This window comes from Tiliqua scincoides, chromosome 2 (genome assembly GCF_035046505.1).
Source record: "Tiliqua scincoides isolate rTilSci1 chromosome 2, rTilSci1.hap2, whole genome shotgun sequence".
NCBI classification, from domain to species: Eukaryota; Metazoa; Chordata; class Lepidosauria; order Squamata; family Scincidae; genus Tiliqua; species Tiliqua scincoides.
The window spans coordinates 142,035,474-142,052,915 of record NC_089822.1 but is presented as its reverse complement, the minus strand read 5'-3'; the positions used below and the strand labels follow the sequence as shown (position 1 = coordinate 142,052,915).

General features: G+C 46.2%; 1 protein-coding gene across 1 annotated transcript; it reads right to left on the bottom strand.

Annotated features, from left to right (window-relative positions):
• Window positions 1-7,840: 7,840 nt before the first annotated feature.
• Window positions 7,841-16,278, bottom strand: ZC3H10 (zinc finger CCCH-type containing 10). Its single transcript, XM_066615724.1, has 3 exons — window positions 15,837-16,278; window positions 14,582-14,658; window positions 7,841-10,658 (listed from the first exon to the last, which is right to left on the bottom strand). Exon 3 carries the CDS (start codon window positions 10,614-10,616, stop codon window positions 9,429-9,431), a length of 1,188 nt encoding a protein of 395 aa, XP_066471821.1. The 5' UTR covers window positions 10,617-10,658; window positions 14,582-14,658; window positions 15,837-16,278; the 3' UTR covers window positions 7,841-9,428.
• Window positions 16,279-17,442: the final 1,164 nt, after the last annotated feature.

Genomic DNA, 17,442 nt, shown 5'->3' with positions numbered 1-17,442 from the left:
AATACGCAAATCTTGTTCATATTTTCAAGATATAGGAGAGCCCAATTATAACAGAAGCTGACTAAACTGCTTCCAGGGGCCTCAGACCCTATGTGTGACACCAATGCTGTAGACAATAGTGTGGGATTGATTTTTAAATAAGAACTCCTGGGATTCAGCATTCTCTTGGGAAGGTAGTTTCCTAGACAGCCCTCCTCTGCCTCGTGTCTGTAGCCTTCAATGGTGGTAGTGGATGCAGACTACCACTGCTTCCCCCTTTTCCGCTGCTAGCCCAGTAAAGTGGGCAACAGGAAAGGTGCATGTACTCTAGCCACTAGGTACTATTCCCCTTAATCAGTCTGACTTCCCTCCGGACTCACTCTACTGCCCCCTGACAGCAATAAAAACCATTATGGCTTCTTACAGAGCCTAGAAAAAAGGAAAGCTGGCAACCGTAGTTAAGGTTCATCATGTACTTCTTGCTAGCTATTGGGTTTCAGTTCCTAGGATATGAAGAACCAGAGAACTATATTGTCACTGCCAAACCATCCAGGAAGAGCTGCTTCAGGATGTGGGGGCTCTGGTCTTCAGGGTGATGTACACAGTTTAGAGGCATCTAATGCCCAAGGAGGACAAAGCTACAAGCAGGCTGCCATCAGGATATGTGGCAGTATGGGAGGGTGGGGCACACTCAGCCAACTTCTCTATTATGCATTCAGAAGGCACAGAGCATATTTCTGCATCGCCTCCTGCCCAAAGCCACATCAGTGTTGCTTCCAAGGCTTTCAGTTCTCTTCCACCCTATGCAACTTTCAGAGAAAATACTCTGTATGGCTAGTAAGCAAAGCATCCAACCGTCCCTCAGGGCAGAGGTGACAATGGAGTATGCACAAGGCCAGAAGAATGATCTTGGACCCAGCCTGTGGGTGAAGAGAGAGAGAGAGAGACAGCTGTTCTAAAAACAACCTTCAGTGCTTTTTGCAACCTGCTTTTGTGCATGGTGGGAAGATGGGGAACAAAAGATAAAAAGTGGGCCCCTGCTCAGCAAAAAGAACGATAGGGTTTTAACCAGCACTTCTATGTGTACAACTAGAAAGCAGGTACAGCACTGCAAATCGGTGAGCAACATCAGCTAGTGCTTTCAAGGCCTTTGGTTATCCAAAATGAGCTGAACTCTGATTTACAGTCTTCTGAAAAGGTTAAAAATAAACCAAGCTGAGTTGATCTGAACAGGTTTGAATGAGAGTAGAAATCAATTCAAACCCAATGAGCTGGTCTAAATGAGGTAGAAATTGAAACCAGCCTGAACTGCATGCCTCCATGTGGTCTTCCCGGTCCCAGGTGAGGCTATGAAGCCAAATGCAAGAATGCCTCATGGGGGTGAAACCTTATCTAATCACACTGAGTGCTGCAGGGAGGCTGTGTACACATGTACTAGCCCAGCAGTCTTCAGCTTGCCATGAACTGGGACCCAGCCCAAAATGCAAATACAGAACCTACCTTAAAATGCTCAGGGAATAAGAAGCCTGAGCAAGGCACTGCTTGTCCCTCCCGTTACTGCTGCAGCCCAAGCCACTTGCAAGGCGAGGCATGGCATGGCAACAGTGCACTTAGTTGTGCAAGGCATCACATGAGAGAAAAGGCAGAGGTCATGCTGCAGCAGGAATGAGCAGTGCTGAGGGGCACGGGGCAGTTTGGCCAAAACAGTCCCCCCAAAGCCAGTCTCCAGCAGCATTTACCCCATTTAGGTGCCCTAGCCCTGCCTACTGTTTATACTGTGCAAGCCTGCCCTGAGCCTCAAAACAAAATGGCAGCATCCACACTGCTGCAACCCACCTGAGGTCAGGTTGTGACCCACTTCTGGTTTGCAACCTGTTCAAGACCTCTGCACTAACCTCCCCTTTCCTCAGTTCCCCCTTTGTTTTCTGTGCCTCTTATTCCCCTTGCAGGTTCCTGTATCTGAGTTCTCTGCTTCTTAGGTGCCATTGCATTCTCCTGCCTCCTCTACACTCAGCCTCTTTCCTTTAACACACAACTTCTTACATCCCTGGACCCAGTATAGCAGCTCACTTCCCTCGGACAGCTTCTGGCGGTCTCTTAGTGCCCACTTCATCATATAGCTCAGGGGTGTGCCAAGACATTCAGGCAACAGAAGCTAGAGATTGCACCACCAGCAAATCCCTTTGCACCATTACAGAACAGGCTTGTGACCTAAGATGGCTTCACCATAGACAAACCTGTCATCACTGTGGCGGCAAGAAGAGAAATCCACTGCCATTTTACATTCCCCCTGGGAGCTATGTGCAGCCTTTCTTCCATCCTCACCACAGCTTGTTTCAATGTAGGAAGTTCATCTTCTCCCCATAGGCTTATTGGTCCTTAGGGTTTCTCTGTCCAAACATCGAGAAGTCTCCAGTTTTTCTAGTACTTTTCCAGAGGAGAGAATTGCACTAAGTATTTGTTTGCCCTATCATAATGCTGCACTGGTAGATAAAGCACTGCACCTGGTAGCATTTGCCTTCTGGATGGGTTTCTAAGTTTGTTGTGGCATCCCTTGCCATCTTGGCCCACGGTACGCTAGGCTTCCCTTCCCTATCCACATCTTTCATGCTATCTGTTCACAGCCCTCTTTATGAGGTTTGTCCCAGCTCCAAACCCTTACCCCCCCCCATGCTTAGTCCCCCTCCTTTTTGATGTCAGGACCTACCATGCCTCACTTGCTGTAGCAAGTGACTTGACTCTCAAACAACACTCTTTAACACAAATAAGCAGTGGGACACATTTCCAAGGAAAAAGGGAGAGGGAGTGCTGAAAATAATAGAACTGTGCCAACAGCATCACGCAAGAAAAGTAATTATGCGGTTGGCAGTCTATACATCTTGCCAAGGCTGGAAAAGTCCGTAGCGACATAGTGGACACTAGAGATAGGAAGGAACTACTAGACTTGTATTAAAAGTACAGTACTTTTCCACTCCACTTTTGCTAGCATCCCTCTGCAATCACTTATCTTTGCCTCCAAGGAAGAGAGTTTATTAGGATTAAATGCAGCAGGTATTATACAGGAAGCCAGAGGGTAAAATGGGCACAGCACCCAACGGTTAGCAACAGCACCCTTCTCCCTTGCTCTCTGCTTCACTCCCTTACTAGGATTGGATTGGGAAACTGGTAGTCATTTCACTGCCTCCACCCAAGGCTAGAAAACCCAAACAGAAGAAAGTCACCTTGGAGGAAAGCCTCCGCTCAGATTAACCCCTAAATCTGGGGGATCCCTTAAACTCAAACTGAGGGGAATGTGAGTGATCCAGGAGGTGTGGCACCAGGCAGATTAAACAGGGGAGATAAATCAGGAAGTTTATCACAAGCCAAGAAAATCCAAATAATTAGGGGAAAAAATGCAAGGGATTAAGACAGGCACTGAACAATAATCAACAGGAGAACAGGGCAGCTCAGTGTAATGGTTAGTATGGAGGTTAAAAGGCACATGGCAAATAAAGTAAAAAGTCTGACACCTTTAATTGGGTACTTTCCCTTTCCCAAATTATTCATACTGTTTCATGGACCTGGTCCTTACACTCACACCTGAGGCATAGTGAGTGGGCACACCTTCCACAAAGTAGCAGGTGCTTTCAATGACAGACTTGGGTAGTACACCTGAGCATCCTTGGGGACTTGTGCTTAAACACTCTAGGGCTGATCATGGCATTAGTGCATCTGATTGGTTTAGGACCACACAGGCCTCCCTGCCTTCCCTTTGATCTGGTCAGGTGAACTTGGATGCTCAATCAGCTGGCACATGCAATCTCAGCAAGTGGGCTGCCTAGAAGCTATTCTTGGAGAAGCCAGACAAGACAGCAAAACAACTTGTTGACGTGACCACAGGGGTAAACTGCCAAGACATTTTTTTTCAAAGAGTCTAAGGGGGCAACCTGGAACAAAGGCTTCTGGAAGAGAATGTCCCTGCAGCCTTTTTAGGAAGTCTAAACTCATCTAGAGGGGTCAAAATAGGAAGAAATCAGGGATTTTCACTACAAGTGTATGATTTCATTGAAGGAGTAACATAAAAAATCTTTTCAGTACTTTGGGGTTCTCCTCACAGTGTATAAATGAGTGGGTTTCTCCCTTTCCTTTTTTGTCACCTCTGCCATTTGTGTAGGACAGAGTGCTCTAAAGACACAAGACCATGGTCCATTAAAAAAATATTTGGCAACCTAATTTTCCAAAGGTGTAGCTCAACAGGAAATGGGGGGGAGGAAGGACCAGAGTAGTGACATCATCAGCCAGAGCACTGAAATGCTGTCTTTGAAACTGTTTTCAAAATTTTAAGCCATTTCTGCCCAATGTTGCATATTGTGTACATCTTTGGTCTGAGCAGAAATGGGTTAAATGAAGACCGTCAGGTTCACAAGCAGGCAAACTAAGAAATTTGCCTAGGGATATTTGCTAAAGTCTCTAGACCATCTAATGTCATCTTTCCCAAGAGCCACCTGACAGTCAATATGTACGTAGCTTATGCCACACAATAGCTACAATCCGATGTAAATTTACCTAGGAGTGTGTTCTACTGAACATAGTGCTACTTGCTTCTGAGCAGACATCCATAAGAACAGCCCCACTGGATCAGGCCATAGGCCCATGTAGTCCAGCTTCCTGTATCTCACAGTGGCCCACCAAATGCCCTAGGGAGCACACCAGATAATGAGAGACCTCATCCTGGTGCCCTCCCTTGCATCTGGCATTCTGACATAGCCCATTTCTAAAATCAGGAGGTTGCGCATACACATCATGGCTTGTACCCCGTAATGGATTTTTCCTCCAGAAACTTGTCCAATCCCCTTTTAAAGGCGTCCAGGCTAGACGCCATCACCACATCCTGTGGCAAGGAGTTCCACAGACTGACCACACGCTGAGTAAAGAAATATTTTCTTTTGTCTGTTCTAACCCTCCCAACACTCAGTTTTAGTGGATGTCCCCTGGTTCTGGTGTTATGTGAGAGTGTAAAGAGCATCTCCCTATCCACTCTGTCCATCCCCTGCATAATTTTGTATGTCTCAATCATGTCCCCCCTCAGGCGTCTCTTTTCTAGGCTGAAGAGGCCCAAATGCCGTAGCTTTTCCTCATAAGGTGCCCCAGCCCCGTAATCATCTTAGTCGCTCTCTTTTGCACCTTTTCCATTTCCACTATGTCTTTTTTGAGATGCGGCGACCAGAACTGGACACACTACTCCAGGTGTGGCCTTACCATAGATTTGTACAACGGCATTATAATACTAGCCGTTTTGGTCTCAATACCCTTCCTAATGATCCCAAGCATAGAATTGGCCTTCTTCACTGCCGCCGCACATTGGGTCGACACTTTCATTGACCTGTCCACCACCACCCCAAGATCTCTCTCCTGATCTGTCACAGACAGCTCAGAACCCATCAGCCTATATCTAAAGTTTTGATTTTTTGCCCCAATGTGCATGACTTTACACTTACTGACATTGAAGCGCATCTGCCATTTTGTTGCCCATTCTGCCAGTCTGGAGAGATCCTTCTGGAGCTCCTCACAATCACTTCTGGTCTTCACCACTCGGAAAAGTTTGGTGTCGTCTGCAAACTTTGCAACCTCACTGCTCAACCCTGTCTCCAGGTCATTTATGAAGAGGTTGAAGAGCACTGGTCCCAGGACAGATCCCTGGGGCACACCGCTTTTCACCTCTCTCCATTGTGAAAATTGCCCATTGACACCCACTCTCTGTTTCCTGGCCTTCAACCAGTTCTCAATCCATGAGAGGACCTGTCCTCTAATTCCCTGACTGTGGAGTTTTTTCAGTAGCCTTTGGTGAGGGACCGTGTCAAACGCCTTCTGAAAGTCCAGATATATAATATCCACGGGTTCTCCCACATCCGCATGCCTGTTGACCTTTTCAAAGAATTCTATAAGGTTCGTGAGGCAAGACTTACCCTGACAGAAGCCTTACAGAAGGCAAGACTTACCCTTACAGAAGCCTATTATCCATAGGCTAATGCTGGTTTATCTGGAATATTTTTTAATCCCATTTTTAGAGATTTGTTATAAATGATTGCAACCCACTCCAAAGAGTTTGGGATGAAGTTTGCTAGATCTTTAAATGAAGCATAATAAAATCCAAAGTGGAAATAGTTGGCAGGAAAAGGAAAACACTAAGGAAGAAATCTAAAATTGATTTTTATAGTCTTAATGGGGTGTGGTTTGGGGGGGGTGACAAGCTTCTGCACTTTAAAATTTACTGCTACAACACTGACTATTTCTTCAGTCATCCTTCCTCCTGGTCTGCTCACACAGCGTATCCATCATTAAAGGCACTGCTCTATATTTTGCTGCCTACTGCAAAAGACACACAGAACAGAGCTTTCTTGTCAATAGCACCCTGTCTGTGGAATTCCCTTTCCTCACTAGCTCTGGCACTATCACATATTCCAACTGATATTTGGCACAGGTTGGACATAGTGAATCCCTCCAACAAGAGAGAGATAATAGGCATGCACACTCACAAACGCACATATCAATGTACTGGCTTAACCTTCTTTCAAAACAAAAAATTACCTATAGTGGTAGTGTGTATGATGAAGATGCTGTGCTTCCCTCCCACACCACAAGGGTGGTAATAAGAAGACATACAGATACAGGCACAGAAGACCCTGTTGCTTCTTCCAATGTACTAGTACAGGGGTGTCCAAACCTTTTGGCAGGAGGGCCACATCATCTCTCTGACACTGTGTTGGGGGCTGGGGAAAAAAAGAATTAATTTACATTTCAAATTTGAATAAATTTACATAAATGAATATATTGGAGATGGAACTTATATAAACGTATGAGTCTTGCAATAGCTTAAGGCCTATAAAAGGCCTTGCACAAAGCAAAGCCAGCCTTTCCTTTGCTGTTGCTACGGCATCACAGATGTGAAACTGTAAGCAGTGGAGGGAGCCCTCGTCCCAAAGCTCACCTGAGAGGTCAAACAGTTGGCTGCCATGCTGAGAGCAGTTGCATCAGGCCAGTGTAGGCTCCAGCAAGTCTCTGGAGGGCCAGAGGTTCATTGGAGACTGGGGGCTCCCTGAGGGCCAAATTGGGAGTCCTCGAGGGCCACAAGTGGCCCCAGGGCCGGGGTTTGGGCACCCCTGTACTAGTAGGTTAAAGTATAGGGACATGTTGATCATAAAGAGGCAAAACCTTGGTTAATACAGGTGTGCACTGCTTAACAACGGACTACATATATGAAGGTGGTCAAAGCACAATAAAGATGCTCTTAATGAGATAATCACTTCTCCCATAGCCTGCAGCAGAATGTCTGTTTTTACACAACAGAGAGGCTCTTAATGCAAAGAAGTGGCAATCTCCTGTAGCCTGTGTGGCCAGTAAATGTCTGGCAGGGAGTGTCTGTTCAACCAACAAAGGCAATCGATTGGATTGGATGTTCACTTAATGACCTAATCACACAACAACAGAAATAAGAGAATGTACCCTCATCGTTAAGTGGTGCACACCTGAATACATGTCAGGTCATTTCCTCCCTGAATCTCTTATCCCTGGTATTAAGTCACATATACATAGAAAGAATAGCTGTATGTTTTTGGGAAACTCAGGCTGCAATCCTATAACACTTTCTTGGGAGTAAGCCCTATTGAACACAATGGGATTTATTTTTAAGTTGGCATGCATGGGACTGTGCTCGCACATGTTTAAACTTAAATGTTTTAAAAAACATAGTCTTTCAGAATAGTAGGCACATAAATGATCAAGACATCCATCAGCCTCAGCTGATATGGCGGCCCCCAAAGCACCATAAACCCCACAGGCCCCATAGATTTTCCTTGGTACACAAAAACACTTTCACACAATGTTTTATTTGTTTTCTCTTTCCTTTACTATCTCACCACTTCCTGCAGTGCTTTCAGTGACTCACAAAGCTGCTCCAGAACACATTTTGTACTCTGTACAATTTCATCTGGAGAGTCCAAATTGTGTCCACAGAACTTAAGAAATTTATGCGTGGGAGGAGGAAGAGGATCCTTTTAAAAAAGTGTGCGTACACATACAGTTTTTGAAAAATTGTATTGATACTGGATACTGGTGATGACTGCAGGTTGGTTTTAATAGCTGAAATAGCTGAAAATTGTAGAACCAGCAGGGTCATGAAGTGCTTCTCTCTCTTTCTTTAAAATACTAATAAAAACCAACCCAAATAGAAAATAAAAAAATGCAAAAACTGTCTTAGACCCAAGGGAGAGTTTGAGTTCACATCAATTACAAAAAGAAAAACACTTAGGTAAGCATCTCTTTAAAGGAAAAAAAAAGAGCATGTCACAACAGAGAGTGAAGTGATGGGAAGTGCCGGAAAGTCCCTACAAAAACGTAGGCAACAGGGTCCTTGGATGCCAGAGCAATTCGGACAAGAGACACAGGAGGTGTGTGCCACTTTCTTCAGGAGACAGAACAAAGGATTGGAAGTGGACTCCAAGCTGTTCTGGGTCCATCAGGCACCAGGTGCCACTGCAGGTGTCTGTTAGGAAAGGAGGCAGTCTGTTTCAGAGGGACTGCAAGAGAGCCTGTCACATCCTGGACTCCTAAGAAACCCATACCAATGCTGCCCTCTTGAAACATATCTACAACCACTTCCATCCTCCAAACTGCTAAGCTTTCCAAGTAAAGAGACATTCTTCAAGTTGTTCTTTCAGGGTCACAATATTGATTTTCCATTCCTAAGCAAGGCATAAGGAATGGTCAGATTTAATTTTGTTTTCAGGGGCTAGTTCCAGTTTATTTCTCCAATTATACAAAGAGAGTATACCATACTTTGATGGCATACAAAGAGGATCCAAATTCCCAGGAGGCTGGAGCCTCATCTTACTATGGCAAAAAAGTGCCCAAAGTTATGACAACAGGCAACAGTCTCTGCTCATTGCGTAGCTAGTACTGTTTTGAGTCTCTGCCCTTTTTCAACTGACAAGACAAGAGAGTCCCTCTCCATCTCATGGGTAGCCTAATTGCACTCTCCAGTCCCACGCAAGAGGGACTGTGCATGCGCACAAGGTTTCCATAGGAGGGGCAAGATACCCACTTACTAAACCCAGACATTGATGGAGGACTACATGAGGATGGACAAGCTGCAAAATAGATACAAGGGTACACACAAAGGATATGAAATTACTGCACTCTCCAAATTGCTTTGTTAATCCTGCTATCCCTGAGTCTGTTGCCATTTGGAGGGGGAAAGCCACAAGTGCCTAGACAAGGCAAATGTCAACCCAAGCTACAATCCTTCCCCCAGTGGAGATGAGAATTTCATTGGTAGTCAGATTCACATCTGAAATGTCTTCTCTTTTCCTTGTGTTAATCACCTTGAATAGGATATAAAAGGATCCTAAAAGTGTTCTCCCTTGACCTAAGGGTAGCACAGATTGGATGAGAACACTTCCCTTGGAAGTAGGCTAGTGAGGCATGGCCGTTATCCTCATACTTTGGGAGGCTATGGGATATGTCACCATGGGTGTAGTAGCATGGCTCATGGTGATGGCCCCCAGTGGCTGAGCCATTGACACAGCCACAGGTGCTACTGATACAGCCACAGGCGCCATGGAGACTGGCGGAGCCATTCCCTGGGCAATGGTTTGAGCTAGAGCTGCTGACAGTGGGGTGATTTCAGGGTTCATAGGAGGTGCTGCATTGCTAGGGGGTGCTGCCTGTGCTCCAGCTGGAGCCACCAAATCCTGCTGGGAGACAGGACGTGGCTGCAGAGCTTGGCTGCTCAGGGTGGTGTGAGTCTGAGCAATGCTGTGATTATAGTTGGTGACTGTTCCCACAGTGGGTGCCAGAGTCTGCTCAGTGGCTGTAGCTGTAGAATTGAGAGTCATCACCTTGGCCTGGTTGCGGAACTGGGCATTCTGCTCCAGGAGGACTTCGTTGGTGGCCAGGAGATTGTTGACCTGCTTTTTGAGGTCCTCCACACGTTTGCGGAGCATGATGTTTTCCTCTTCCAAGAGTCGATATTCCACAGTTCGCGGACTGGTGAAGTTGTACTCATAAGTCTCAAAATGGAGCCCATCTACCCGTCGCCGCTTAAGTACAGGGTCATGGTCATCGAAGCATCGGTCAGAGTCATACATGGGATCAAAGGAATCAAATCGGCGCGCAGTCGTGGTGATGCCCTGCTCCCGGGTGGCCAGGCCCCGGGCGTCATACTCATAATCCCGCTGCAGGTGCTGGAATTTGCACTTGGCCCCACGTTGGCAATCCCCCTTCAGAAAATCCCTGCAGATGGGTACTTCTTCTTTGCTGTTGGGGAGGTCTGCTGGGGAAAGCCCGAGTCCAGCTGCCACTTTCTGGCGGAGGCGTGGCGGGAGCTCCCCAGACTTCTTGTAGCAGTCTTCATCCTCCTTGGTGCCATGGATGAAGCGGCAGTTGATGCGGACACACTCCTTGTTCTGGAAGTCATGGCAGAAAATAAATTCATTCTTGCTGACACCTAGATTGGTCACCTCATTGATGTCAGGGTGGCGAAAACGGCAGCGCTTGCCTCGTTTGCACACATTGCGCAGAAAATCTCGGCAGATGTCATCAGAATTAGCACTTGCCTCATCGCTGCCATTGCCATTATAGGTGTTGTCCCGATCAGGCATTTTCCCCTGACCCTGCGTGGGCTGCTGGCCAAGATCAGGCAACTGTGGGAGGATGAGACATTGAGTAAGGAATGCAAGGAAAAAAAATTCAAAAACATTCAATTAGCACATGCAATTAAGTTACTTTCAACCATATTCAAGCATTTTACACCCTTTACTGTGCATGTCCTCAGTTTACTTGCATGAATCTCTCTGCATAATGTTGTAAAAAAAATATAAATATCTGAAGGTGAAGCAAAGATCCACCTAGGCTAGCATACCAGTTCTTAATTAATGGCTCCAGAACCCCTCATAAGACTTTAATGCCTTAAAAAATTTCAAGGTTCTCTATCCATGAAGTTCTCAAACTGGAGCACTGTGATGTCTCAGCCCGAGGACCTCAGCCTCTGGCCCCTTAAGGGGCGAGGAAATGCAGCAATGCAATCCCCAGGATTGTGCTGCTGTGGGGGCAGAGGGGGCTTTTTTCTAACATGCCCTACCTGCTCTGCAGGACTCCCCAAGGCTTGTAAACAGTACAAAAAAAAATTGATCGCGATCCACTTCTGGTTTCGTATTTGCAACGTGGAAGTGGGTCGCAATATATTTTTTTACTGTTTAAAAGCCACGGGAGCCCTGCAGAGGGCTCCACGGATCTCCCCATACACCCCCCCCCCGAATGTCAGCAGCAGATAGAGCACATAAGAAAAAAGTCCCCTCTGCCCCTGCAGTGGTGTGAACCTGAAGATCGCATAGCTACCGTTTTCCCTGCCCCCACAACTTACCTTACCTTGGGGCTCAAACTCCAAGGGAGTTTGAGAACCCCTACTCTATCCCATTCCTAAATATTTTCTGGACCCCTACTAGAGACACGAAACTAAATTTAGTTCCTGAAATCTTGATCAAGATCACGAAGAGAATTTGTTCCAACTAATGAATACAACTTCCTTGAGCAGGAGACGCATTTTATTCTTTGGACACCAGCCTTGTTGGACCTTTTGATTTAAGACAATATCCTACATTCTGAGTTTTGGCAATTTTGAAATAAGCCAAATTTTATTTAAACCTTGCATAGAATTACATTGCCTTCCAATGCAGTTTAGTTGTACAAATATTCAGTCTAACCTAAAATGGGTTAACCATTAACACAATTCAAATTTTCCACTGTACTCACACTCAGGGTTGTAAGAGAGTGAATTTTTCCACTTTTATTTGCATCTTTTTAGGTCATATAGGGATTCAGCAGATATGGAACAGAGAGGGACATTGGGGGATCAATTAACATGAAGTACAAGCTTGCAATCATATTTATATGACATTAAGTACTTCTGCATAATTTTAGCCATTAGGCACTACCACCTAGCTCTACACACCTGTCCCTCTAATCACACTGTATCCAAGGCTAAGTATCCAAGGCTAAGTATTACCCTCCTTATCCACCAAGGGTTCCATTCCAGAACCCTCGGTGGATTAAAAAAAATCAGTGGAAAAATAGCTTTAAAGAACCACTTCCAGGTTTATTGCTCCTCCAGTCACCCCAGAATGCATTGTTATAGACGCTATACTGCATTCAGCCACTAGATGGGGTGAATAATGGCATTCAATTATGATTATTAAAACAATGAGAAGGTAGGAAATTAGATTTTGGCGCTTTTTTCCTTGGCAATTTTTTCCTTTAAATTTTTCCTTGGCGTTTTTTCCCCAAAGCATTTAAAGGTGGACCCTGGAATTAATGGTGAATCAAATCAGTGGATGCCAAATCAGGGGATAACGAGGCATGACTTGTACAAAGCTTGACTTAAATCACCATGATCAAATCAAATATCACTTTGAACACAAAACAGCATCTAACTGATAACCATCACCAAAACTATCTGTACCAATTGCAGCTATTTTTAGCTAATTATGCAGTTGAGCACCTTCCACATTCAACCTAACCCACCTGTGGCACTACCTTCACATTCTACCACCCCAGTGATTTTCAACCTCTTCCACACATTGACACTGACAAGGCTCTAAAATTGTTAAGGCATACCATCAGTTTTTTGACAATTGACAAGGCACACTGATCTGCTAATGGGGGGGGGGGGTTCACATTACCCAATGGCCCTTCTAATAAATGACCCTCCCACACACCTGCAAACCATCCACAGCACACCAATGTGCCATGGCACAGTGGTTGAAAATTGCTGCTATACCCCAACAAGTCCATTTTTTGTTTGAGTTTTTCTGTTCTGTTCTTTTACACACATTCAATTCCTCCTTCTGATTTTCTAGAAAATGCTTGAAGTCAGTTTCTAAATTGGGAGTAGAGGGGAAGAGGCATTGTATCTGCAGCACTATGCCTCTCTCCCCCACTTCCTGGAAGGCAATTTCCCATTTTTCATCTCTCTCTTTTAAAGTTTCAGATCTTGCTATTATATACACCTTTCAAAAGCTAATAAAGTATGGGAACAGAGCAGAGATGGATGGAGAGTTCCTAACTTCACTCCCACATAGAACTCCTAATCCCTCGTCACTAAGGTCACTATCAAAGGCAAAACAATGAAAAGGCCTAGATCTGCTTCAGATGACAGGTTGGTTATGGCATGAGATAAGAACATAAGAACAGCCCCACTGGATCAGGCCATAGGCCCATCTAGTCCGGCTTCCTGTATCTCACAGCGGCCCAACAAATGCCCCAGGGAGCACACCAGATATCAAGAGACCTAATCCTGGTGCCCTCCCTTGCATCTGGCATTCTGACTTAACCCATTTCTAAAATCAGGAGGTTGCACATACACATCATGGCTTGTACCCCATAATGGATTTTTCCTCCAGAAACTTGTCCAATCCCCTTTTAAAGGTGTCTAGGCTAGACACCAGCACCACATCCTGTGGCAAGGAGTTCCACAGACCGACCACGCGCTGAGTAAAGAAATATTTTCTTTTGTCTGTCCTAACCCGCCCAACACTCAATTTTAGTGGATGTCCCCTGGTTCTGGTATTATGTGAGAGTGTAAAGAGCATCTCCCTATCCACTCTGTCCATCCCCTGCATAATTTTGTATGTCTCAATCATGTCCCCCCTCAGGCGTCTCTTTTCTAGGCTGAAGAGGCCCAAACGCCGTAGCCTTTCCTCATAAGGAAGGTGCCCCAGCCCCGTAATCATCTTAGTCGCTCTCTTTTGCACCTTTTCCATTTCCACTATGTCTTTTTTGAGATGCGGCGACCAGAACTGGACACAATACTCCAGGTGTGGCCTTACCATCGATATGTACAATGGCATTATAATACTAGCCGTTTTGTTCTCAATACCCTTCCTAATGATCCCGATATGTTCCGAATGATGACCATATGTTCCGTCCACAAAAACAATTTTTAAAAGTTTTCAAATATAAAATTAGTACGTATGTGAAGGAGTAAGTTGGACTAGAACCCTACTCACTGACATTCAGTTCCCCAGGTGGGGTTAATATTTTTTGTACAGAGAAATATTCAGACATGTGTTCTCCTAGTCTGATGTGATTCAGCCTGGGCACAGGTTTCTCATTTCAGGAGAACTATACATATGAGTCATATGCTCTGTTCACACATTACACTTTGGCATGGCTAGGTACTATTCTGAAAATACTGAAGATCAAACAAAAAGAGGTATAATGATTGTTGAGACACAGGTGGAGCTTGAAAACAACTGTTTTAAGACTCAGATCAACCTGAAGACTAGCAGCAAGACTCTTCAAAGGAAGGACCCATGAGACCCCACACATTGTTCGGACACTGCTTCTTACACTTCTAGCTTTGCGCTATGATGCTAAACTAAGAGTTTGGGGAAATCACTAACATGCATTTGGTGCATAAAACATGCATTTATTTAAAGACCAGTTTATAGTCATGTCATTTCTAAACAGACACACACTAAAAATCCAAAAGACAAAGCACTTAACATTTGAAATGACCACCAGCATATCCTTTAACATACATAGCACCAATTCCCAAACTCAACTTTACCTTTGGGATGCACTGTTTTCAAAGACATGCCAAGGTGGGTTATGGCACGGATTCAAACTTGATCTATACTCCAAGAGCTACAGAAAGAGACAAGTAATCCATGAAGTCATTCCCATTTATAAACTTTTGACATTTTGTATTACAATCCTAGTTCAAAGAGGAAACTGGATTTCAACTGTGTGTTCCTGGGGTTTCCAACTTCTTACTCCAGGGAATACTGTTCACATCATTTTTTCATGGAGGAATGGAACCCTGGTACATTTGCTTAAGACCTCCTGGCACATTGCAGATAATTCTGAGATGTGTTGTAGGGCATGTTTTGTTGAAATCCTAGCCACATCTGCTGCAACCCATCCAAAGTAATTTGAGAATGAGGTCTAGATTCCTTTGTAGTTGTATGCTACGGACCAAACATCCTTTAGACGCAATTTACTCACCATCCCTTATCTGCTTATTTATGATCCCCAAAAGTCTTCTGAGAAACTCCAGGGTTGTTAAATATAGTCTGAAAGTTGCTAGTCTCGCATTCCCAAATAAAAGTACTAGCAGCTTCTGAGGGGAGGGAGAGAAGGGGCTATCGCTGCATGACAGAGCACATGCCAAGTTCAATCCTTAGCATCTCCTAGTAGGAATGGGGAAAGACTCCTATTGAAACCCCAGAGTGCTGCTGCCAGTCAACATTAACAAAACAGAGGTACATGTACTGAGGGTCTGAGTTGATACAAAGCAGTTTCCTGCAAGTCCAGCCTAAAAAATGCTTTCTAATAAAGTCTGTGTCTACGATGGCTGGAAACACAACTGAGCCATCTTATGGTGTAGACCAGTGTTTCTTAATGTTTGTCTCCACCAAACCACTTCACATGGTCCACCTGTTCAAAGTACCACTGGAAGTAACTGGTGACAACATCATTGCCAGTCACTTCTGGGTTGGGAGGCCAGTTGTGATGTAACAAACATCAGTAAGCACCTCAAGGTGGATGGGAGGGCTTTTTGGAGCATGAAAAAGCCTACTTTGGAGCTTTGCCCACGGAGCTGAGCCGCCCTACAGCTGTTTGCTGTGTTGCGTTCCTGGCTTTGCTGCTGGGCAGCAGGTGTCCAGCAAGTATCAGCAGACAATACCTCCAGGATCACTGGTGGTCCCCGTACCGCTGGTCGAGAAGCAGCAGCACAGACTGCAACAGAAGCACCACCTCCGCCTCCAAAGTTCACAACCCATCGAAAGTCCCACGAAGGCTGCAGTCCTGCTCACACTTACCTGAGAGGGAGCTCCACCGACTACAACAGGGCTGGCTTCTGAGTAGACACACACAGGACTGGGCCCTCAGATTCACACTTGCCAGTGCAGGTCAGAGCCTGGCAGGGCTGTTCTGTCGACAGGGGGAGAGCCAGAGGGGACTCAGAGAGGGCAGCAGCCAGAACCGACCTTTCCAGCCCCAGTGGGGAGGGCGCGTCCCGGTCATCGTCACTGCCGCCAGCCCTCCGCGCTCCGGCTCACGGGGGGCCGACCCCGCCTGAACTCTGCCGCCTCCCCGGCCAGCACCACACGCTCTCTGAGGGGAGAAGGGCCCCGGGCAGGGCCGGCTCCCCCAGGGGCTGCAGGAGCCTCTCAGAGGCGGCAGGGGAGCCGAACCCTCCCGGGAGAGGGACGGCCCAGGGGCCGCAGGAACCCCGGGGGTGAGGTGCCGGGTGCAGGGCAGGGCAGGCCGAGGCCGGGCTGCCGGTCCCCTCTTCTCCTCTTCCTCTCACTCACCCTCGCCTCGACCTCCTCGGGTGCAAACAAAGCGCAACCCCTTCCGGGGTCACCGGCTTCCTCTCGCCGCCGTCGCCACCGGAAGTGCACTCCCTCCCCGCGACGGCCGAGGAACACGCGCTTCCGTGGTTGCTTGGCAACGGGGCTCCATTTTTCTTTCCCCCCCCCGCCGTTGGTGGAAGTCTCGGGCCGCCGCACCACCTTGGGGTTTACTTCTGCGTAGGCAGCCCACGATCGGGCCCTACGTGACGTGAACGCGGCGGCGACCTGGCGCGCCGAGTGGGGCGAGAGTCCTGCCACTCGCTCAGGCCCTGCTGGTGCCTCTCCTGGAGCTGCCGCCGTCTGAACGGCCACGCAGCCCCAGAAGACTCACCGCATGTCTACTCAGAAGTAAGTCCCATTACAGTCAATGGGACTTACTCCCACGAAAGTGTGGATAGGATTGGGCTGTAAGGCTGCGCGTTCCTCTCCACTTTCCTGGGAGTAGTGCCATCGACTCTAATGGGACTTACTTCTGAGTAGGCAGGCATAGGAGTAGGATCTAAGCGCCCTTTTCCATGATAGAACTGGTTTTTGTTCGCGAGACCCACACTGCCCCTGGCAGTTATATCTGTAAAGAGCAGTGTTTTGTTAGCCTTGACCTGACAGCTCAACTTCGACTCCTTTAAAAAACACACTCGCTTTTGGCCCAGAAGGCTTTTAAGCTGTTGTGAAACAGCAGGCAGTACTGATTGGCCAGCAACAAGGTCCAAAACAATAAGCTCTCTAAAATTATAGTAAGCAATTTAAACGAGGCACCTCTTTATACCGTTCCCAGGCTGAACACCACAACATAATGAAGACTATTTTGTGTTGTTGCAACATGGTTTTGCTGTACTTACTCTATAGGGCTATTGCTGGTATGAGCTGTTAACTCTACAAAGAGCAAGTTAAGGCCCAGCAAACTTAAGTAGCAACATCCAAGCCCTTATGACTGTAACTACAGCTTTTCTTGGGGCAATGTCTCCATTATAAGCATCATTTAATTTATAAATGTACGCAGCTACATACCTATGCTCATCTTAGCCTCTACAAACTTCAATAGTTTATTTGAACTGCATATCAAACCTAC